This window comes from Hyposmocoma kahamanoa, unplaced genomic scaffold, assembly GCF_003589595.1.
Source record: "Hyposmocoma kahamanoa isolate Upper Pololo Valley unplaced genomic scaffold, ASM358959v1 78, whole genome shotgun sequence".
In the NCBI taxonomy this organism is placed as follows: Eukaryota; Metazoa; Arthropoda; class Insecta; order Lepidoptera; family Cosmopterigidae; genus Hyposmocoma; species Hyposmocoma kahamanoa.
The window spans coordinates 17,275,562-17,301,497 of NW_020653945.1; the positions used below are offsets into that span (position 1 = coordinate 17,275,562).

At 36.0% G+C, this 25,936-nt stretch overlaps 1 protein-coding gene across 1 annotated transcript in view; it reads right to left on the reverse strand.

Annotated features, from left to right (window-relative positions):
* Positions 1–1,674: 1,674 nt before the first annotated feature.
* The window catches only part of LOC113233337 (multidrug resistance-associated protein 4-like), a 65,033-nt gene continuing 40,771 nt past the window's right edge, over positions 1,675–25,936 (reverse strand). The window contains exons 11-25 of the mRNA XM_026468440.1: positions 23,075–23,212; positions 21,616–21,783; positions 20,100–20,219; positions 18,887–19,134; positions 17,360–17,409; positions 15,020–15,229; positions 14,510–14,740; positions 13,202–13,308; positions 12,601–12,724; positions 11,383–11,556; positions 10,077–10,204; positions 9,580–9,702; positions 4,403–4,525; positions 4,170–4,330; positions 1,675–2,023 (exon numbers count right to left, since the gene is read on the reverse strand). Of these exons, the coding sequence (XP_026324225.1) occupies positions 1,729–2,023; positions 4,170–4,330; positions 4,403–4,525; positions 9,580–9,702; positions 10,077–10,204; positions 11,383–11,556; positions 12,601–12,724; positions 13,202–13,308; positions 14,510–14,740; positions 15,020–15,229; positions 17,360–17,409; positions 18,887–19,134; positions 20,100–20,219; positions 21,616–21,783; positions 23,075–23,212 (2,400 nt within the window). The 3' untranslated portion in view covers positions 1,675–1,728. The remainder of the gene's footprint in view (positions 2,024–4,169; positions 4,331–4,402; positions 4,526–9,579; positions 9,703–10,076; positions 10,205–11,382; positions 11,557–12,600; positions 12,725–13,201; positions 13,309–14,509; positions 14,741–15,019; positions 15,230–17,359; positions 17,410–18,886; positions 19,135–20,099; positions 20,220–21,615; positions 21,784–23,074; positions 23,213–25,936) is intronic.

Consider the following 25,936-nt stretch of genomic DNA (forward strand, 5'->3'; position numbering starts at 1 on the left):
AAAGCCCTAGAATATATTATAATAATGAAATTAAACAAATCAGTGTTTTTTACCGATTCCAAAAGTTCATTACAAGCTATTCAAAAAGTCCCATTTAAAATGAGGCCTTGTTATTCTATTATCTGTGATATTAGAGAAATACTTTTAAAATGTAAATCTTTAATTTATTCAGTAAGTTTAGCATGGATACCGAGTCATCAAGGCATAAAAGGTAACGAAAGAGCAGATCAGTTAGTTAAAGACGCGATGACTTGTGGAGATGTACATCCATATATCAATTACTGCCATGATTAAGGAATCATGGCAGTAAAAAGTTAAGGCCTTGAATCCATCTATTCGATTCATGGGAAAAACTTTTTTAACTAAAACCTCTCAATCGAAAGCAAACAGTATTTTAAAGTACAAACTCATATTCCTAAAAAAACCCTGTGTTGCTTAGATAGAATGTAATAAAACAATTGCTAGTATTATTGTCCGAATGCGTCTTGGTCATCTGTGCACCCCTGCATACTTGACTAGGTTACGTGAATATGGAAACGATACGGGAGACCTCGATCACATGTTCTTTTCCTGCCCCCGCTATGATCGTTCCTCTTTCCTAAATTCCCTAGAAGCCTTGAATGTTCCATTTCCTACCAGTCTGTCTTGTTTACCATCACATCCATGTACCTACTATAATGTTATATCTTCCTTTATCCCGGTCAATGATATTAAAATATGATTAATATGTATATTAATTCCTAACCTTAATCTTATTATATTTATAATACATAAATATAGCAACTCTTGTGATCCCTTTTTTCCAAATCCTGCGATTTGACATTGGCAAAAAGTCAAAGCTCTATTGCCATAACAAAAAAAAACTGTCATGTCTCAAATGTATTGAAAACCTAAAAATAATGTTCCGTTATTTTTCCAGCAATTGTGGGCGACCGGTATAACTTAAGAATGATTTTATGTACATAAAAATATAAGTAAATTTATACCAGGGACAAATAGTAAAAGGACAAAAGATGGGACATTGTTGTGACAATTGCACTGATCAAAATTTTGAATCAATGCTGTTGAGGAATAAGGTTGAAATATTAATTGGATCGCTGATATTAATGGCTGTATATTTATCTTACAAAATATATCGTTGCCAATATCCCAGGCGCAACATATTATGTAATTTATACAATTCGAGTGAGTTACCAGTATTACTGGTATGATTGTTTTAACATTACTGATTTAATAATATCAGTGGATACATCCTTTATTTCCCAAATATTTTTGTTACAGTTTTCCTTTAATTGGATGCAATTCACATTATATATACCCTCAGCATTAATAATCTGCGTTTTGTTTTTCTTAATGCTACGTCTGGTGTACCAAATGTACCGCTGTTACAATGCTAGAATAAGGTAATTCAAGAAGTAGTAACATCACGCAGCTGCAGCAAAAGGGTATGAGGAGGAGTGCGAAATCGATATCGCTACTATGTACAAAATCCTGAAGCTGCTCCATTTTGTGCAACTTTTATAATCTTCGCAATAATCAAATACAAGCCGTATAGCGCAGCGTCATCAATAAAGTAGAAAGAAACATACGTATGTGTAAAATGTAAAAATATTTATTAAAATAAATGTAGTTTACGCTATATATCATAAATTATATTATTTATATTATTTACAGTGTCCATATATCCATCATATATACTAGTAACTTGCTAAAAAAATTATATACTTGTTAGCGATTCGTTTCTTTCTGTCCGTATTCTTGAAGATTACTGCGAAAGTAAGCGTCTTTCGATACTTCGAAAAGAGTCGCGCTGTTTTTCTCACCAGTTTCACGCACCATTGAGGAAAATTGACTGTTGCTATCCGAAAGAAGAATATAGGGGTGATCGAACTCTACAATCTCTCCGTTCGACATAACAAGGACTTTATCAGAATCCATTATGGTGTTCAGACGGTGAGCTATGGTAAGCACGGTGCATGATGCGAACTGCCGTCGAATGGTTTGCTGTATAAAATTGTCCGTACTGAAATAAAATACATTCCATAATTAAAAGGATTGTATGAAACTCTTTTTTTTTATAATACCAAATGACGGTTAGAAGTCTTGCTCCTGGTGGTAAGTGACACGCCTGCCCACACAAGAAACTTGAAACATAAGCTGTAAAGTCCCACGTGCTTGTAATTTTACCAGATCCTTTAACCCTTCAAAACCAGACTCTTCCACAAGAAGCTCTACTGCTACTAGATGTTCAATCATCATTTTATGCAGGTACATAAGTGTAGAGTTTTCTGCTACATATACAAAAATATTCTTTATTGCACACATGAACATAAGAAAAAACAAAAGACTGGTACAACGGGCGGCCTTATTCATCAGCCCGTTAACACCCACAGCTGAGTATAGGCCTCTTCTTTTGCACGCCAACTCGATCGGTCACTTATTGCTAGATTGATTGCTAGATATTAATCTCTTTCAGTCAACCTTCTGGTTACAGGATAAACTTGAAGAAAATAATCAATTGAGGGCGCAACAAATGCTACGTATTTCTTACGAACGTACGTGTTTCTTTTCCCATAAATGTTAATTGTGATTTATTAACCCGTCCATGGCCACTAACAGCGTTTACCGTAAAATTAAATATAAAAATATTATGATAGTACGTTGTTTTTACCGTACGATTTCCAGGTGTTTTCTGTGTAGTTGACGCCTACTACTTCTCCATAAAGAAATATCAACTCATAAAATTCGATAATTTACATGCACACATTTGTGGACCAGTGCGGTGGACACCAAGGTGTTTGTGCGGTTTCTACGGGGCGATACATGTACATGAGAGTGACATTGAACTTTCTAACAAGACAAGTAAGTTTACCGAAATATTTTCTCTAAAACGCGTATATTTTAGTACTAATCAAATATGACAAAACGGCAATCATCCTACTATTCATCATAGCCGTACCTTCTTAAATGTTTGCGGGGTCAGCCGTCAGTGATAAGGCGTAGTTATTATATTGAATCAATATAAACTCTACGGCACAAATAACAGAAGTGACATTTTTGTCTGCGATACTATTTAATTACTGTCAAACAACTTTATGTTACTTTACTTATTTTTACTTTAATTATTACGGACAAACCAATTACAATAATTAAAGAAATAATATTAACAACTTAAAAATAATTATGTAATGTTAGGTACCTTTCAAGCATCTCTTTTCACAATAATACAAACATTCTGACAATATTCCTGACCATCCATCCGTAAACAAGTCGCATTCAGGGTTGGTGGCAACGAGAGAATTGAGCACGCTACCGTTTGGGAGCACGGAGTGTTGTTTTCTACTGCGGTGATAGTTGTTAGGCGCATTGAGTCGACACAGCTCACCATGCAAATCTGGGGAATCTATATTACCGCGCAGAATTTTGCAAGTAACCACAAGTTGGTATTTCATTCGCCTAACCTCCTACTCGCCTAACAAGAGTGAATACGCACTTTCCTGGCTTTCTCTACGCTCAAGTATATCGTACCAGCAGAGCTCATCGTGAAAGAGCTCGTCCAGGGAGATACTACCACCTTACTTATTTCTACCGCCAAACAGTAATGTAAGCGTTACTCATTGGCCTACCAAGTTTTACTGTATTCCGGTTTTGAAGGGTAAGTAAGGGTAGAAAAAATTATAGGCACATAGGATTTGTTAACTTATTTGATTTGAATTGTTATTGAATTGATAATCAATTATTTTTTCGCGAAATTACTCCGCTAGTTTGTTATAATTATTAATACAATGATCGAACACTCAGAAAAAATCCTTCGATCCGGCCGGATTCGAACCGACGTGTTCTAGCAAACAAGTTTTTCTTATAAATTACTTTATGGCTTATCATTATGAAGTTGGTACAAAAGATTCATAATTAATTTTAGGTTTAGTTCGCCTTTGAATCATTTCACCGCATGTTTTGAAATATTGAGAATAAGTTCTGACAAATACACGGTTATCCCCGATATACATGCATGCCAAAGGCAGTGTGTTTAGTTTTTTGAACAATGATTTATTTACATCTGTCGTCGAAACATGCACCGCAGTAGCCCGAATATACTTCTTCTGAACCTTAAACGCATTTCCAAGGGCGAAAGATTTGAAGGGCCAACAGATACTTGTTTTGCTCACCTAGGATCCACATTAGCAGTGGCTTCATCCATAATGAGAATTTTGTTGGACCTAAGCACTGCTCGAGCCAAGCACATCAGTTGCCGTTGTCCCACAGAAAAGTTTGATCCTCCTTCCGTTACTTTGAAATCCAACGAAGGCATGGAAGATTTCATATCGACCTGAGAAACAAGAATCTATTTAGAACAAACACTGCTAAATCACTTTGTGTTTAATTACGTTATCTCGTTTACCTGTTCAAGCGCTCTCCAGATTTCGTCGTCACTGTACATATCAAATGGATCCAAATTGTATCTAATTGTCGCCGAGAACAGGACAGGTTCTTGAGGGATAATGGATATTTTTGATCTAAGTCCCTGTAACAAAACATCAGATGTAAATTTACACTGTACAAGTTCTCCTCTGATTGACTACAACATAACCAAGAACATACACTATTTTGACGTCATTGGTGGTTTCTAACAATAAAACGCATTCAAAGCTACTTAAATATTTTAGACAATCATTTAAAGTGTAAAATATTCTGCATTATAGTATAAATTAGTATATTAATCATAGTAGAATAAAACAAGTAGGGTAACTCGTACACATTCGCATAATAATGGAAGGCGTGTTAGGACGACGCTGGTGGTACTCTGAAAAAGATCAAAATCCCGTCTTAGATCTAGATTATGCAAATGGCAGTGAATATCACTTAATTCCTCTTTGATAATGATAAAAAAATTATTTTCCTACACTTGGCAAATATGCGTGCCAATAGATAACGCTTCCGCATATGGGTAGATGGCGCTAATCCTAAACAAAATAAAAGAAAAGTGCAATATCTACAAAAATCTGTGCAATACGCGCCATCTAGTGGATGTGTTTGTTATCACTAGAAATTAGAATAGCTTTGATAAATTGCAGCTCGTCAATGTAAAACAAATTAGTTCCAAAAATAGCTATTTGGTACTCGTCGAGACATCTGGTGCACCAATTAGTACTAAATACCCGACCACGCTGTCTTGTATCGCGATTAGCAGTCCTCTTGGGTTATTGATCCATGGTTACTATAAGGGCAGTATAATTATTAATACAAGGATCGAACATAATGAAAATATCTTCGATCTGGCAGTACAATATCTCCTCACAACCTCTTGAGAATGCTTTTTCAATAGTAACTCACCATTGTACAAGGCCTCGAACTCATTTAAACCTCTGTGCTTGTCCAACACTGGACAGCACAAACGACATTAAATATTTAGGTGTCATAATTAACAATCATCTTAATTTCAAAAACCATATTGTAGTGCTTACTTTTAGAGTTCGGAAATTGATATATGTTTAAAAAAATTTAAGATACGCAGCTAGCAGCGCCCTTCTCAAATCACTGTATTTAACCCTCTGCCAAGCATTGCTACTTTACTGCATTACGTCCTGCGGCGGTGCACATAAGCAGTGTTGGGCAAAATTTAATTGTTCTGGCAATTAAAGATTGACAATTAATTAATTAATTGTCAATTGCGAAACAGCTAGAGTTTTCAGTTATCAGCTAGAGCTTGAGTTAGGGAGTGGGTTTGAGTGGGTTTGGGTTAGGGGGTGGGTCACTCACCCCTGACCGCCCCCCAACCGGCCCCCCAACCGACCCACCAACCGGCCCCCCAATTGTTTCTTAGAACAACTAAAAAAATTAATTGCAATTAATTTAATTGCAATTGAATTGATTTTTTAATCTGATTGAATTTCTGATTGAAATTTAATTAATTAACGCCCAACACTGCACATAAGACCACCCTTATAACTTCCGTGCTTTCGATTATCCAACCTGCAAACTTCTAAATGAGTGCGGTATCCTCTCAGTTCGGCAACTGTTTATCCAACAAATCATTTTGAAAAAGCACTCAATTACTCCATTTGATTTCGTTACTTTAACCATGGACCAATAACTCAAGAGGACTGCTAATCGTCATACAAGATAGCGTAGCCGGGTATTTAGTACCTGTTGGTACACTAGATGTCGCGACGATTACCAAATAGCTATTTTGTAACGTTATTTTACATTGACACATTGAATTTTATCAAATCTGCTTCTAGTGATAACAAACACATCAACTAGATGGCGCTATATTTTACCTCAAAATGGATACGTACCTGGAGTCGTATACAAATACATTGTAAAAAAAAAACAATCGCAACTCGCAACGTTTCCATCCTCTAAATAATAACTAGAATACTACTTTGTCTATTCTAATGCCATTTAGACATATTGATAGTTTAGCTTAAAATAAAATTATTCATATTTCAATGTTACTGGGTGTAAGAAGCGAGAAAAAACAATGGCTACGGTGATTTTAGGCTGAGAACACCGAACGTGAGAAATAATATTTTTTTAATTTTATTTGTAATTCCAAGAAGTATGATATAGCGTTAAATATCGCAGATATTGCATTAGTCCCAAAGGGTCATATCGGAACGCCACACAGTGGGCCCAAATTGATAATTCTTGGACATAGGAATAACTTGTGGAGTATCGAGCAAATTTTTTTATGTGATATATAATAACATTCCTAACAACTTTTATTCTTGTATGATTTCTTGAAAAGTTGATAGATTCAGAGAGAAAAAAATTTTTGTATGGACAAATATACATTTTATTTTTTATCTCAAAATATACGAAAATCTAATGTGCGTGGGTTACTTACAGTATAGTTCCCACCATTTTCTATGTAGAAATAATAAATTTTCTATGTAAAAATAATCCGTCTGCATGTACTTGCGGTTTTGTAAATAAAGGTGCGGCAAAATTGCTAACTCTTTTATGTACTTTTTTAACAAAATACATGAGCTTCGTGTAATCTGTGTGTAATATGTCATCTATTACAAACAGTGCATAAAGTCCAACAACCCAGTATAAATTAATCTGAAGGTAATTACAAATAACGGAAATAAAAAGTATAAATTTTAGGCTAAATAATTATTTAATCATGAAACAATTTTAGGAATACAGAGCTGATTTTTTTCACATGATACATAATAACATTCCTGATAACTTTTATTGTTATGTAATTTCTTGAAAAGCTGATTGTTTCAGAAAAAATAAATTTTAGTTTTTTTTGTTTGGAGAAATAAACATTTTATTTTTTATCTCGAAATGTAGGAAAATGTAATATGTGTGGTTTATTTACAGTATAGGTTCAATCATTCTCTATCAAGAAAAAAATAATCCATCAGCAGGTACTTGCGGCTTTATGAGTAAAAAGATGTCAAAATGTTAGATTTGTTATTTATTTTTTAACACAATATACTAGTTTCTACTTAACTTTCGTGTTATTGTTATAACGCTCTGTGTAATTTAGCACTAAAATTAAATTTTCTTTAATCGAAGCTCATGTATTTTGTTAAAAAAGTACATAAAAGAGTTACAATTCTGCCGCACCTTTACTTACAAAGCCGCAAGTACATGCAGACGGATTATTTTTTTCTACATAGAAAATGATTGGAACTATACTGTAAGTAACCCACGCACACTACATTTTCGTATATTTTGAGATAAAGAACAAAATGTATATTTCACCACAAAAAAAAAATTCTCTGAAACTATCAACTTTTCAAGAAATCATACAAGAATAAAAGTTGTTAGGAGTGTTGTCTATCACATAAAAAAAATTATCTCGATACTCCACAAATTATTCCTATTTCCAAGAATTATCAATTTGGGCCCACTGTGCGCCACCGCAAACGGATGACAATTTACACTTCCTTTAGGTTATACTATATTGCTCAGATTTTTATAGATACTTCCAAGTATTCTTTTATTTTGTTTAGGATTAGCGCCATCTAACTATATTCGCAAGCGTTACGTTATTAATTAGTTAACAACGAACAATGCCATCTATTGATACGCATAAATATCGAAGTTCAGAGAATAATTTTAGTTTATTACTAAATATTTGAAAAACATTATAATAAAAATAGAATAACTACTATATTTCCTATAAAAGAGGAGTTAATCGATATCCACGGCCATTTACGTAAATATAAACTAATTCCATGCTATCGATCAGCGCCATCTAGAAATAAGACGGCATTTTGACCTTTTTCAGAGCTACGATTTTTAATATGGAGATTAGCAGTCCTCTTGGGTTATTGGTCCATGCTTTAACCAACCACGAACAACTCGATACCTTTTCATCTCGAGCACAACTCCGCACAGCACACTCACATAGATTCTTTTGCTTACTTAGTACATTCCTTCACTCTAAATTAAATTCTAATTTGCATTATTTCGCCATGAATAAATAGAATGTAAAAGAACCGTCAAACTGTGGCTTAAGAATAAGACTTACAATGAAACAGAGGACTTGCTGGAAGTTGTTTCATAATTACAATTTGTTGTTCTATATAGGTAACCATTAATTTATAACCACTAATTATTTTATTGTTAAATATAGAAAATCTATTTTTGAGCTGTAATATAAAGAAATTTGCCCATAAAGATGCCTAAAATACAGATATACATTTACTTAGTTTAGGCATAGCAATTACACATTAGATGCTAATAATATATTAAAATGTATAACTTTACTATGAAGAATGTATAATCAAGATTCCCTTATTAATTCTTACTTGAATACTATATCTTTATTTACATTTGTTTTACTTGTATTGTATTAGTTTAAATTATATTGAAATAAATTTATCTTATCTTATCTTACTCGAGCCTGCATGCCAAATCATGGCCACTGCTCTACCAACTCAGCTACAGATCGAGTGAACAAATCTTACGAATTTTTCTATGCGTTTGTGAGGGTGCCTATAGATTTGCTCGATTTTTTGACGATCGGCTCTTGTGATCAGATATAATTGAACAAAATGTGTAAGCAACAGACTATCGACAACGTATTTTTTCAAGGTCGACACTGTGGAATCTAACCTCTTAAGACTCAGTGCACATGAAAATGTTCATAATATGTGAAGTGATTCAGACCCAAACAATTCCTATGATCACGTAAACGCTCAGCTTATAAAGAAAATATCGCTTTCAAATTTGACGCTTTAGTACACTCTATATCGTCGCCTTAAAATGAAAACCTCGCATACGCGTTTTCACATAGTTCGTTTTTACTGATTTTTGTTGAAGAAATACATATCAAATTCTTGCTCAAATATATTATTAATGTAATATTTAAATGAGGTAAAATTTAACTAATTAAAATGCTAACTACAAACATTATTGCGTTTACTACATTTTACACTCCATCTCTAATCTGATCCATCGCAAGTAGGTCATAGTAACAATTATCACAAATCGATCAAATCTGTAGGCACCTTGACAGATCTTAATGTGTTTTTATTGCTTTTTATCGCTTTTCAAAAATAGACTAATATATATAATGTATATTCAATAAAATCATTAAGTAAATTCACTTACCTGCTTTGATACGAGGGCGGTATCGAGACCATCAATTGCTATTAAGCCGTCGATGTAGGCGAATCGGAACACGGCCGAAATTAGGGAAGATTTGCCTGCACCCGTTCTACCGACAATGCCCACCTGAAAGTTTAAAAAACATTTGTTGCTGGGTTGAACAGATACTATACGGCGTAACACTATCGCATATACATGAAGGAAATCCATACGCAAATCAGTTTCCTAATCAATCTTGAAAATTGTAATATTCGGTCTTTGTATTAATAATTATAATAAAACTAGTGGACTAATATCCCAAAAAAATAATTGGGTATCATGGTGCTGAAACATTCTGACATTCAATAAAAATTTAATTTTAATATTCTTTAATGGGCGCATCAAATAATGATCTGGCTCGCTTGTATTCGTGCAGTTAATCATAGACCTATACTTCGAGAAGTAGCATTTAAACTATAGCAATTAATAGCATTCTAGTTCGTATGTCCTAGATAGTTTACCTTCCATCCATTCTCAATGCAGATGTTAAGATTCTTCAACACTGGCGGTTCGTCAGGAGCGTAACGCAAATTGACATTTTGGAATACTATTCTGCCTTCCGATGGCCATATTGCTGGTGTGTGAATCTCTATAAAAATAATAAATAAAATAACGTTATTTGACAGACTGAGAGCAACAATTTTATGATTACCACGGTCCCCACACTAGGCTAGCTGTATCGCGTATACAATTGATTTAATTATTATAATGCTTAGCCAGCCATTATAATGTTTAACAAGTAATCCTAAGACATGTTGTGTTGGTACATTATTAATATAAATATTGATATTTAAATATATAACAGTAATAAGTAATAAATAGCAATTTATTATAACAATAACGTCACAATGCTGCTACGACATGTAAACCATTTTAACTGCCTCTGTGGCCGAACGGTCACCATGCTGGACTGCGACGCAGATGTATCGGGTTCGATTCCCGGGCATGGAGAAATATTTGTATGGCCTACATCTATGTCTCTCGTGAGTTTGGGTGTAATTTATGATTGGCCATATATATATACGCGGGTACGAAACACACGTTTTGTAATTAGAGCACTGTCGTCAATTGACAACTTGTATATGTGTATTTATTACAGTTTTGAGAACGAAGAGTACACGGACATTAAGAACACCCTCTAAAAAAGGATAATAAAATTTTTGTACTGTTCATCAAGAATGATGTCGTATACGTACGAGAATACAAAGGAGATGGATTATTCATAGGTAGTTTTATAATTTCTCATCTCGCTATCGCAATTGTTCATCTGCTTTATTTAACGGCAGCCCATCCAGTAGTTCAGAAAACAGTCTAGTACATTATACCTATGTGGTTCTCAGTTACAAATTAAAGTTCTCAAAATTGTAGTAAGAAAAGGGTCACATAAGTACCTAACGTAATTATAATTTCATCTAATAACCATACAGTTGTTTGGCACAATTGGTATCAATTGCCTGGTCTCAAACTAGAGAATCCCCTGTACCGCCTCAGACCGAACCAATTTAGAAAAGTTCATTTCTCAAACTGGTCCTAACGGGAATTGAACCCAGGATCTCCGCATCCAGCGCCCATCGTATAAATCGTAAGGCCACCAAAGTTGTCAAATTTTAAAAATTAAGATATTCAGAAAAATCGATAAAAATTTGCCTGACAAAATAATAAATATTTTGTGATTGTCAAGATTGTGATATTTAATACCCGATCCGAAAGGTGTGGCTTTAAAAATACTGTGTTCTGCCATTTAGAAGTCATGTAATTCTTACTTACGTCCTTCGAAGAGGTTCTCTTCGTTCTCAATGCGCGTGTACTCTAGGATTCGCTCAACACTGGTGAGCTGCGCAATAAACTCAACAAGCATGCGCGCGCCGTGCTGCAACATCGCCGTCAACGTGCTGCTCTGCGTCACCGCGAGGCCGACGCTGCCCACAGGGATTATGTCATCTAGATGAACAAAATGTATAAGGCTTTATTATCGTCGGCAAAATTTCAAAACCCCGTAACTCCGTGTACACTATATCGCACCTTTACAATGAAGGTGACCTAACTCAACAAATTTGTTTATACCGTAAAACGACTTTAAAAATCATTGTTCATAAGGTTGTAACAAATCAGATCCAATAATGAGAAACATTGTTTGAGGTAGTGAATTTGAATATTTTATCATTATTTTCCAGGACTATATAATGTTAAGATGTCACAAGTTCAAATCTTATTTTGCGTATTCTGAAAAAATTTAAATTTGATGTTTGGTCACTTTCATTTTAAAGGTGCGAAATATAAATAAATATTAAACAACATCACATATGTTCCTCTGATCCCAAAGTAAGTAACTGAAGAACTTATGTTATGGAAATCGGAAACAATGACGGTACCACAAACAACCAAACATGACACAATATAGAAAAGTCAGTTTTTCTACATGGGCCGGAGATCGTACCCGGGAGAGATGACCCTCAGACCCTACCCTCAGAGATGGCGACAACATGAAAATGTTGCAAGCCACTCAACTACGAACGTCGTCAAACTAAACTCACGGATTCCTTCTTTACTCTTCAACCGCAATATTCAGCAATTAAAACTTAATTTACTTTAGTTTAATTTAGTTGTAAAATAAAGATACATGATAGATTATCATATAAAATAATTTCTAGTAATCCTGTTTTTTATGTCTATTCAAAATAGCATATTAATAGATGTTTACCACAGACATTAGATATATGTCTGTGAGATTTATGAATTTAGACGACAATATCTACCTTCGGTGCCACTCTTGATATTTTAGCTGTTCTCTTCTCTCTTCTCCCTATAAAAATATGTGTTTCGTAGAAATATTTTCACAAGCCATAAAAACATAGATGTTGTTTTAGACATTTAGTATAAAAATAAAAAAGATATATGTTAAATATTTTCATTTTACGGGGAAGGAAATGTAACAACCTTTTAGGTACAGTTAAATTGACCGTACCATGTACCGTGTATACTTACCGAAGTCAAGATACAGGAAAACGAAAATGACCGTAGCTAGATAAAGTAGGCACATTGTGTCCAAGTATAGCGCAAACGTGGCTCCACCACACAAATATCCGTTCCATGCAGTCGTGTGCAAGTCCTGTAAATGAAGCAGTCGTGAGAAATTCTTATATTTTTATGTTTTTATTTTTTATTTTTTTATTTATACAGGTACAGTTTTAAGACGCCTTCCAATCAGACGCTTATAGAAGCTCTGCAGTGGCGCCACTGTGGCGCTGCAACCGCCCCAGTACTGATTTTCATACAATATTTAGAAGAGCAGTTGCGGAGTAGCGACGTGCTCGCCTATTTTTGAAATTATAATTAGGATGCGGTCCCACTATATTGTGAAGACAGATAGTCATGCAATTTAAAGCGTCCTGGCTTGTATATTTAATTGAAATTGTACAGGTGTACTGGCTCAAGGCCAAGACCACTATCAAGAGCATATATACTGCTCAAGACTAAAACCAAGACTGTTAGTCTCGTCTTGGTCTTGCATTTGGGCAACACTAACTTCTAGTTAGGCTTGAATAGTCATGTCCATATTAATAATAAAAATAAAGTTCATAGTTACTTGATGAGTATCAAAGTCCTTGATGAGGTTTTCTTGAGCGCCGCAAGATCTTATAGTAGCTATGCCGTTAAGGGATGATGTTACCATTCCAAACACAGGACTCTTTGCTAAAAACAGTTAATTATGTAAGTTTTGCTACTAATACCTGCTTCTGTTTATATAATTATCAGAATGATGACATTTTAAATGAAATCTTGTTAAACCTCCCATACAATAACTGCTTCCGTGCCCGAACGGTTACCATGGCGGGCTGCCAAGCAGAGGTCCCGGGTTCGATTCGGGCCGGGAGAAATAGTTGTATGGCGTACATTTCTTTCCCTCGTGAGTTTGGGTGTAATTTGTGGTTGTCTATGTGAGTGTCAATGGCACCCGCGACACAGGATTTCCCTAGAGCGGGGCTATGTTGAGTGTGTGCGTTAATTAATGTAATATAATTCGTGTTGTAGAAATGACAGATTTTTATGAAATGTTTATTTTTTCTTCTAGCTACAGTTATTCATTATTAAAGCACTGTAAAATCGCATTGTTAGTGTAATAACGCCACATCTGCAAAGTGACAACTTTTCACGAACTATTACCTGTCGCTCACGACTTTTTTGTCGTTACTACGACAGACTGTCATGACAATATGAAGAGCTAGTAGTAACAACAGTACGTCACGATACAAATATGACGACAGATAATCGCAACTTGAAACGATTCTGTCGTGCAAACGACAAGGCGGCTACCGTGAACCGATAAATTGTCGTCACGATCTAGTGGGAACAGCTAGACACGACAGTCGTTTAACGATAAAAGAAACGTTCATGAGACAGTCACGACAGATACTCGTGATATGGGAACAAGCTAGACGCGACAGTCATCCAACGATAAATAAAACGTTACGACATTTTTAATTTTTTTTTTGTTATATGAAGTGTTGGGACGAACAAGTCGTTCGCCTGATGGTAAACGACACGCCTGTCCATAACAGTTGCAAGTTCCACTCAGAGCTTTTAATCGCAAAGATCTGAGGTGCACTGCCTCTGTGTCCATCACCCTGAGACATAAGTTGCCAAGTCCCATATGCCTGTATTTTCACCAGCACCCTTACCCTTCAAAGCCGAAACGCAGTAAAGCTCACGTTACTGCTTGGCGGCAGAAATAGGTAAGGTGGCAGTACTTAACTGGACGAACTCTTTCACAAGGAGCTCTACTGGTACTAAACGTAATGGAAACGCGCCCTTACACGTGATAAAAGCCGTTTTAACGTATGATCACAGTTGCCTTTATTATACCAAGGGTACGAAATATTTAAATTATACTCACTAGTTCCCTCTAATCGCTTTACACCCTGAGCCATTTTCAAATAGACTCTCACAAATAAAAAGAACAAAAACAGCAAGACGGCTGACGGTACCAAAGTGTAATACAGGGCAATGGCGTTCAGCACCAATATAGCTATCAAAGTACTGTAAATCTGCAGAACATCCAGCAATGTCCTGGGTAAAATTTCATCCAATGCTCCCATGTCTTTTGTAAACCTGTTCAGAATACGACCTGGAAATCAAATAGTTTTTAAAATAAACATGCAAAAAGCTAACAAACAATGCCATTTTCACTTAAAAAATAAATATAATGCAATATTTTTACACATAAAACTTTTCATTATAAAATAGCATTTCAATATAAGATAATTATGTACGTTGATAATTTAAAGGTAATGTTGTTTGTTTAAAAAAAGTAAATGTGGGTTTCACCACTTTTGCGCTAATAACCAAAAATTTATCAGTGGACTGAAGAAATTCAGTATATTTATTAAAAGTTGCAAATTCATACCTGATGAACTAGTGTCGAAGAACCTCATGATGCCCTTTATCATACTAGAGAACATGCGGTTGTGGAGGTTTGCGGAAGCGGAAACGCACAGACTCACAAACGGGAAGATTCGAACTTGGGTCAAAACGATGCATGTTATTATTATGCAGCCGTGGATGATGAGGTACTGGCCAGTCGTGAAAAGGCCCACTACCACGTCCAGTCCGGGGTCTAAAATAAAAATATTTTATTACGATTTAATATGAAATGTAACGCGACATCTCTAGTCATCCGCTGGCTTGTAGCTTTAAAGGTAAACTGGCTGAGTGAAGAAAAACTTTCATTGATTTCTCATAGATGGCGCTACAGCAAAAAAAGATCTGCATCAAGCACACAGAGAAATTCGTAAGGTCTGCTGGATCGTTCCACAACTCGGTTGGAAGAACGTCAGCCACGGTATGGCGAGGTCACTGATTTAAATCCAGCTGGATCGAAAGAATTTCTCTGTGTGTTCGATATTTGTGTTATTAATTACATCAAATGGTCGTCTTGAGATAGAACTCACGAAATCTGGATCCTGATTTTTCTGGTGACAGAAAATGAATATTTTATTTGTTTTATCTTGTTACGTCTTGATAAAAGACGACATTTATCATACGACAATCAAGAATTACACTTCATCAATATAGTAAAAGCAAACCAATAAAGATGATTGTGAATTCACCATTAGACATACAATAAGCGCAAAAGTTTTTAAATAACTTAATCTTAACGTATTTCAATGTTTTTTAATATTATTGATATGACAAATTGGTAGGTTTTATTATTCGATATTCATAATAGGTTTGATGAAAGAAGCACGTCAATTGATTTAAGTTTTTATCGTAATTTCTCTCGTACGGAATTGCTTATACTTTACGTGTTATTTATAAGAGACTATTAAACAAAAAGCGAAACGTATACACCTACGTTGAGGTATACTGAATCACAGAGATTATTATCGCAGAATTCTGTAAAGTTCAAAGGCGATGAAAGTGTTCTCCCTCTCAGCAATAGTTTTGTTAGAAATTATAGGCACTTAATGCCAAAAGCCGCAACCATCCGTTTACTACCATTACATTATTACGGATCGGGGAGAGTGTGAAATGTTCAATATTTTTTATTAGAGCCTGTATGACATCGATACTAGAGATGAAATGAAAACGAAATCGATATCGATAGGCATAGAAGGGATCTGTGGAAACAATTTGTAGATTTCAGATCACTAAATATGTTTTGACAAAATACGCGACATTTACTTGATTCTCATCTAATGACGTCATAACCTAGAGCACAATATAATCTAAGAAGCTAATGTTTCAATGCATTAATTTTCATCGTTGTCAATCTAAAAGCCCTTTCAAGTTAACACGCTTGAAGTGTTGTTTTTCACAAGTTACTATATGTATATATGCATCTATCGGTTAGCTAAATTGAAACTTCGAATCTAAGCATAGGGAGAAAATATGTGAAATGGATTTTTTTCCAAGAGTTCTTTTTTATGATACCAATTAATGGGACGAATAAGTCGTGTCTCGTCGTGGTCATAAGCAACACGCCTGTCCATAACAGTAGCAGTGCTACTCAGAGCTTTAAATCACAACGATCTTAGGGCCACTGCCACTGCGACCGTCACTCTGAGACAAAAGTTGATAAGTCCCATGTCCGGACAACAGCACATCAGACTACACATTTTTGTTCGAAAATCGCCTCCAGTGCAACGGAATAAGATACGTTAATGTGTAGCTATGTGCTGTTGACTTACCCTTCAACACCGAAACGCAGTAAAGCTCACGTTACTGCTTGGCGGCAGAAATATGTAAGGTGGCAGTATTTCCCAGAACGAACAATTTCACAATAAGCTCTACTGTTACTAAAAAGCGTTAGGTGTATTTGGAGTCACACATTTTTTTATAAACAAGAACCAAGCTGGGTCCAGTCCGTTACACGTTAATTTACATAAAGTACAATAACATTTTCAAACAAAATAATAAAACTAACTTATTTTTTTGTAAGTTAAATATGTTTGGAGCAAACCAATTCTTTGCTTTGCGAATGAAATAACACTTGTAACTGGATAAAATATCACCATCACGCCTTGTCTCTCGTACCGGTTGTTGTAAAAAGTGCGTGCGTTTTGTATATAAAGTGGTGGTACTGCGATAGGACTTTTTTCAATACCTATTATTTTTACATTGACTCTTGTACCGGGCCTTCACAATCCTCTAAAATTGGAATCAGATGTGTTTTTATCGGACAAAGGGTAGTCTTAATTGGAATAAATTATTATTAATATTAATCTAATTTAAAATGAATAATCACCAATTTCAGCTCCTTCCAGTCCCATTTCGTAAAGCGCCATTTGATTTGACCTTCAACGAAACAAATAATTATTTTGCACGATATAATTCAATCAACATAACAAAACTATATGTATACATTTTCAAATTCGGTTACTATTAAAGCAAATATTAGACATAACTGGTTGATACTAGGGTCGACTTCAAATGAGATACTTATAGAAGCGGTGCAGACGCGCCACTACTACTTTTCATACAATATTTAGAAGCGCAGCTATAGCGCCACAGACACCCCACGAGCGCGCTGCTTTTGCAGACTAGACATTGCAGCGCCACAGATACGCCACTACAGCGCTAAAAAGCGCCCGAATACCACCTCAATTACCTGTGGAACCTGTAAAGAGCTCGAAACGTTCTTTCAAAAAACAAAAATACGTGATCTAGATCCGAAAACTAGTTTCATTTTCAATGTGTTGTAAACGCGAAAGCCTAAGAATGCGACATAACACGGACATTTGTGTTGATTTACCCTGCAATTGTATCTTTACAAAATACATTTTTTATTATTTATATATCATATCAAATGATGGGATGAACAAGTCGTGCGCCTAATGGTAGCTACACGCCTGTCCGGTTGCAGTGCCAGTCGGCTTTAAATCGCAAAGACCTGAGGGGCACTGCCTCTACGCCCGTCACCTTGAGACATAAGTTGGCATTAGTGGCGGCAGAAATAAGTAAGATGGCAGTGCTTTCCTGGACGAACTCTTTCATGAGAAGCTCTACTGCTACTGCTACATCTACATAATATTTTTAAATTCTTGAAATACCGTTGTATTTAGAGATTTTGAAAGGTTTTTTTTTTTCATAACATATAAGTGTGCATTTGGCCTCAATCTCATTTGATAGTAAGTGGCGATTAGGTCGACGATGAAGCAAACACACCTAAATAATGTCTATTCACTCTCGCCTGAAAAGACCCAAGTTATTTCGTTCAGAGAATTAGTCATCAGGTAGGGACGCTTCGTGCAAATCCTTGGAATATCCACATATTAAATCGGGCAATTCCACCGCACACTCTTTGATAAAACATTAGCACTTTATCGATCGATGCATCTGATCAGTGGCATACCCTCGGCGACCCAACAGTTTATACTGTGGGCGCTGGATGAGAAGGTCCTGGGTTCGATTCCCGGTAGGATAAATTCCTTTCTAAATTTGTTGCGGCCTGGGTGTTCTGGGAAGTGCCCAAGAGTGAATTCCGTTGCTCTTGTATGCGTAGTACAGGTAATTTTGAGACATATTATATAGTATACTCTGGCATATTATTATTATTGCAATATGAAGTTTTGATATTTGTTCAGATTTCAATTCAAACGCGTCAACCCCAAAAATTGCTGCACTTGAACTTTCCAAAGAATATCCGGGTTTCAAACATTTTTTGTGTTTTTATTACGACCGCACTTTGGGGTTGGTTATGTCCTCAATGTGCCTACATGTTATGGCGGAGTACGCATCGAAATTGCACAATGAACAGGTTAAAAATACTTACCAATAGCTAATCCAATAATCAGCGCTGGCGGCAGCGCTAGCCGTCAAGAGAATCATAAATATGGTGAACATTATGAAACACCAATTTCCTCCAGAAGTGAAATAAGAAGAGACAACTTCCCATTTCAAGTTGCCTGATTGGCGTTCCTCGGCAGCCATCTTTTGTGCTTCAAATTCCTCCTCGTCTTCACCATCGCCGCTGCTTGACGTAGAAAGAATTCGCAGGTACGATTTCTTTTCTTTTCCACTCTGAATAAAACAATTACTTCATGAGCATTTTAATAAAGACATCGCCAACTGTACAGTGAACAGCACATTACTTTACACTTTGGGCTTTAGACCCTTTTGTCACAACTGCTATAGAGTTGAAAATGTTTCAATCTTTAGTGACAACCGTTGGTCATACGATGTATGAATATTGATTACAATATTGTGTGTCTCATTATTAAATGATACATACATAATCACACCCTTTTCCCATCGGGGTAGGTAGAGACAACAGCCTTCCACTTGCTACGATCCTGGTGCACATCTTTCGCGACATTAACACGCATCAGTTCTTTCATACATGCTCGTCTATTAAGGATATTCTTGACCTGGCCTTTCTTTACGTCGTGCATGTCCTCATTATGTATATTGTATATATATTTTACATCGAGGATGTAGTAAGTTCGCTTTGGTCGGCCCTTACTAACATGCCCGCTCATACTCGCCTTCCGTCCGTCAATCTTCTTCCATTTATTCTCTCTATTATAATAGCACGATAAATAAGTCACATTAGTAGGTATATTTATTTTTTGTTTCTATTCTTCTTTTTTTTTGTTTGTTTTCTTTTTAATTTGCAATTTCTCTACCTAGACTGTTACGGTTTTTTACGGGACATACAAATCGTGCGCCTGGTGATAAACGTCACGTCTCATAACAGTTGCAGTGCCACTCAGAGATTTAAATGGTAAAGATCTGAAGGGCATCGTCACCGCACCTGTCACCCCGAAACATAAACTTGACAAGTTCCAAGTGCCTGTAATTTCAGCAGCACCCTTACCCTTCAAAACCGGAACACAGTATTGCGCATATTACTTGGCGGCACAAATGGGTATGGTGAAGCCAAAGGTGATTTTTGTTACAGCCAAACATTTAGTTTTCGTGACACTTGTTTCTTAATAAATAAACAAATAAATAAATATTAATTAGACCCAATTGTAGATACTTACTTCAGATGAAAAAGTACTACCGGAATCTTCTTTACCCTCTTGAAGGGCTGCAAGCATCATGGCAAAATCCTTGCCGCTCGTAACGAGCTCGTCAAATGTGCCGACATTTTCTATTCCGCCCTGAAATCAGATAAAATACAAATGTTATCTAGGTTTTAGCAGTGTTAATATTTATATAATATTTCGTAAATACGTTTTTCAGGTTTTCACGTTATTTGAACAGTATTGACAGCATATGTTTTATTTCCATATCATAGGATATTATTGAAATAAATACGTTTAACAATTATTATTGATGTTTGCATAGTGCCGCGTAAAATTTTGTATACGTATTTGGTTAGGTAGTATTTTCTTTAATCTGTTTGTATTTTATTGTTTTCCTAATTTATTGTTTTCTAATGGAGCTGTCATGTTCAATAATGATCAAAACAACTAAATAAATAAAGAGTTAATAAAATTATTCATACCAATATCGAACAAACACAAAGAAAAATTCTTTCGATCCGATTGGACTCGAACCAGCGTCTGTTGCCCCAACGTGACAACGTCGATCTTTATTTGATACAAATATCGATGATCGATAATAATGAGAAAATAATAAAAACAATTTTCTTGTTTAAGGGCGACCCGAAACCTACCTGCCGCCAGTCACTCAGCTAAGTAGTCGATATCACAAATTCGTAATCAAAATTCGCACTCCTCATAGAAAAATGGCATAAGTGAAGTTACGTCAAAAATTGCTCCATTAGATCATTGACTTACAAATAAATGGACGATGGGTCTAATACAAAAACCACGAAAAAAATGTCCCAAGTCAACCTATTCGAAATTTAAATTGTAATGTCATCGCAGTATCGCGCTGTCAGTCGAACAAATGAAGACTAAAGCGGAGTTTGGCGCTCTGTACACGATTTTAGCTTTTAGATTTTAGCGCCTTACAAGTGCGGACACTTTTTAGCGCGGACCCGACGTCCATATAATTGTAAGTCAATGCATTAGATACAAAAAAATATAACTCACATCCTCTCGAATTCCTGTAACTGTACTGTCGACTAATATTGTCGCAATAAACAATATTGACGTAACTTCTCTTATGCCATTCTTCCAAAACTAGCGAAGTATTTTATATATAAATATTAGACTTAATATAGCGACATCTCTGTCAGTCTTCTGGTAACTTTAATGGTACCTGGCTGACTGAAGAAACTTTCATAAATCGTCAAAAATTGCTCCATTAGATTTCATAGATGGCGCTATAATAAAAAAGGCGTTTTAAACCAAATACAAAGATCCGCAATAAGCACATAGAGAAAATCGTTATATCTGCTGGTGTGATAAGAGCGGAAGCCACGTCTTCGAGTCGAGTCCGATCGATGGAATTTTTATTTGTTTGATTGATCTCTGTATGAATGTGTAATAAAAAAGTAACATAGTATTTTCTTTGAAGAATATCGTGGCTGTAAAAACATAATCATAATATTCAATAAAAATATTGTTGTAATTATTGGAAGCAAACCTCATTCATGACTATAATGTAGTCGGCAGCTTTTAGGAAATGTATTTGATGCGTTACGAGCACTCTAGTGTAGTTTCGCAGGTACCCGTTGATGCAGCCCTCGAACAGCTCACGACCCACCTTCGCGTCCACCGCTGACAAGGGGTCGTCCAGTAGGTATATGTCGCTCTAAATAATTATGTAAATATATATATTGTAAAGAGAAGCAGCGCTTTGCTTTGGGTTCCTAAAACACTTTACGTATAATTAAGTTAGGTAAGTGATCGAAAATATCATCATCAACCTATTTATACGACCCACTATTGGGCATGGGACTCCTCTCAGGCAAGTTAAACGCACAGTCCGCAACGCTGGCTCAATGCGGATTGGGGATTTTAGACGTTTTCTAAAAGTTGTGAACCTTCTTCGACGTGCAAGTTTCATCACGATGTTGTCCTTCGCGGAAAAGGTCATAGTAAATTTCAAATTAAATTTCGCACATAAATTCCGAGAAAATCAGAGGTCTGAGCACGGATTCGAACTTACAGCCTCTGCTTCAAAGGCGGTAGGTCACCATTAGGCTACAAATCATCATCATCGTCAACAGCCTATCGTAGTCCACTGCTGGACATAGACCTCTCCCAATTCGCGCCATTTCGCCCGGTCCTCAGCTCGTTGTATCCATCTGCTGCCAGCAGCCCTTCGCAAATCGTCACTCCATCTGACCATAGGGCGTCCTACACTACGTTCGCCGAGCCGTGGTCTCCACTCAAGAACTCGCTTCCCCATTGGTAATCCGTTCTCCGACAGATATGGCCAGCCCGCTGCCACTTCAGCTTTAGCTTTAAATATTTCCATCAATCTAATAATGATATTATAATACGATCTAGGTGGCCCAGTGATATGCACTATAAGCGCGGGATCCCAGATTCAATTCGTCGTAAGATCAATTTGGGAAGTGAACTTTTCTAAAGTGATTCTGGTATAGATGTTCTGATTCTGTCTCTTTGGGTCAGTCTGGCTAAGACCAGGTAATTGGTGTGGTTGTCTGGCACATTATTATTTTATCTATTTCAAATTGGACGTAGTTAAATAAAAAGAATCCAATGCACATCCAGTCACTTTCGAGATACGGCAGTTTGAAGTTTAAAAATGTTTCTCATTCTCGTTTTATTTTCAAAATTCATGTAATTCCAGAGATATTTATTTATGTATGTATGTTGGATTTATTTTGCTGATCTAAGAGGTTAATAGACTTTAGGAAGCGTTTGGTACATACATAACCAATTTTTCGATAATTTCGTGGATTGGATCTTTTTTGCTTAGTTAAGCAATCTTCCAATCATTAATAGAATTTAAAAAAAAAAACAAGAATATTGTAACAGGCGTTAAAAGCAATCTACTGGAATGAAAGTGTTTTTCCTTCATTTTATCATATGAGTCCACTGTTTAGATGACAAATAAGAAATCGATTACCTACCTCTCTGTAGACGGCCCGAGCCAAATTGATTCTGGCCCGCTGGCCCCCTGAAAGAGACGCCCCCCTTTCGCCCACTAAGGTCTGATCGCCGTAGGGGAATTGCTTAAAATCCTTTTCAAGAGAGCACGCTTTACACACCTGGCAAATTAAAGCTGTTTTAATACACACTTCCAAACTTTACCTTTCGAAATTGTATTGTAGAAAAGCATGGGCCGACGAATAGCAAAACAAAAGAGAGTTCAAATGTATTGTTTGATACAGTGCCTTTGTTAATAATGTTGAAATACGTATGAAATTAAACAAATATATGCTACCTGTAGTACCTATTCAATAATAATATCAATAAGTAATGTAAATAGGGAAATGAAATATCCCCTTCCGAAAAGTAAGTAATTATATTACAAGTATTGTAACAAGTGTGTCTTTAGCTTTAACCCCGTGCATTTTCGACATAGTAACGACGCGAGGGTGAGTGCCGCCGACTGCTAGAGTGTCGCCCGACTGTGCACTTTGTGCCCTCTTCTGACTTTTTTTATAAACTAAATTACAGTCGTTTGTTGAGTAGATTACGTTTTAAACTTTCTTATGCTTCTAATATAGATCTAAATTTATGTAAATCATGCTCATATGTTCTATTAAAAATGTTTTTATCTTACATCAAATATTATGGACCAACTTAAAAATGTATATTGTATATATTGTATACATGTATACTCCTACGATCTTATATACGCAAAAACAGGATATACTTTAGAGGAACGCTAAAAAAGGTTGAATTATGAAATAAGTTCACATGAACCAAAGACGACATGATATGTAGAACTCATTGACTTACAATTATATGGACGTCGGGTCCGCGCTAAAAAGTGTCCGCACTTGTAAGGCGCTAAAATCGTATACAGAGCGCGACACTCCGCTTTAGTCTTCATTTGTTCTACGGACAGCGCGATACTGCGATGACATAACAATTTAAATTTCGAATAGGTTGACTTGGGACATTTTTTTCGTGGTTTTTGTATTAGACCCGTCGTCCATTTATTTGTAAGTCAATGGTAGAACTAGAACGTTTAATCGAAATCAAAAGACTACTGATGTCATTCTTTTTTCAAATTAAACATTCTCTTATATATGGCTAGTGCGTCTTATGAACATTGTAATTATAATTCGTACCCTGGGTATAATAACACCATAAAAATAATCCGATCCACATGAAACTACTTATGTATATTTGAAATTTTATTATTCTTCTATTTAATCACAGAGACTTATTGACTGATATTTCGTAGAATTTATAGTCTCTCCACACTCGTGCGCGAACTACCCGTGAAGCATGAGTGTGGATCCGATTCGCATATTCTTCGCGGCTTCGTGACGCGTTCGCGGCTCGTTCCCGATAGTTGTCGGTATTTTGTCAAGCGCGAACTTGGCGACAAGACTCCACATTCGCGTGTGGCTCAGTTGCCAATAAGTAAGGACCGCAGACAGTTGTGTTTATATTTTTATTGTTGACGTGCTTAAAATGTCCGTGAATTAGACAAATGAACTAGAACTGACATTTTAAGACTGATATTTTTTTCTTTATAAAAGCATAATTGTAAATAGCCCAAGCGCAAAGTAGTCCCACAGCAGCAATAGCAACTTCGGTGTCCATCTTCGTCAAGCGCTCGAACTATATTGTGAACCAGGCGCGAACCTCTGCGAGTGTGGAACTTTGGCAGTTCTTGCCACGATCCGTACCGCGATTCGCGGCGAGATTTCGCGCGCCAGTGTGGAGAGGCCTTATAATATAGAGGCCTCTTTATTGAAAAGTTGTCAATTTGCAGCTGTGGCAGAAACCCTTTTTGAAAATATCATTCAATTTAACTCAACTGACACCGCAGTAGCCAAAAGCCGTAAAAATATTCGGCAACTACGTAATATCCATTTGCCATTTTTTTTAATAAAATAATCGAACGCTTGGTCACAATCTCACTTGATCGAGAGAATGGCTTAATAAAATGGCGGATTTTTGTAATTATAGTTTTTACATTAACTAGTTTTAAGTATATTATGTTTGGAGTTTCTTAATTAATTGTTATAAGCTGATGGGTCTATAGCTAATACTCAATAGATAAATAATAAAAATTAAGCGAGAATGTTCGTTCGATATTTGAAACAAAATATTTTTTTTATCTGCCCGGAAATGTTACGCGTGTTTCTGTGTTTCTAATAAATGTAAAATTGTTTCACCTCTGATTCACTATGTCAAAACAATGACTTAGAATCTCTAACTTTCTGCTTGAAAAGTTGTAATTTTGCAGATGTGGCTTTATTATACTAAGGGTGCGAACTCAACCGTTTTTAGTGTTCTTTCAAATATTTCAATATCATCCTTTTATTGGCTAACCATCAAACTCGCTTTAACACTTTACATTTTGAATTGTAGCTCCAATCAAACTGGTTCTATCGATTTATTATATTCATGTAGGATTCCACTAAAATACGATTACCAGCGGAAGATGTTTGCATTTGAAAAATGAGTAAGTACGTCGTTTTTTTATATAAAATTACTGGTGTATGCGCGCAGCTTAAGCCTGAGGCATGAAGATACCAAGTCCCATGTGCCTGTCGTTTCACCAGTACCCTTCAAAACCAGTGTTCACATTATTGCTTGGCGACAAAAATACGTAAGATGGCAGTCCTTCCCTGGACGACGTCTTACTCTTACTTAGATACGACAAAAGTATCACATTTATCGACCCCTCCTACGTAAAGTATCGTATGTCGAAATGCCAAGAATTCACTCGAAACAAACACAACACGTGACTTTAGGATTTCTCAGTTTTATTCGGCAAAGCTCATTACTCACACAGAGTATTATAA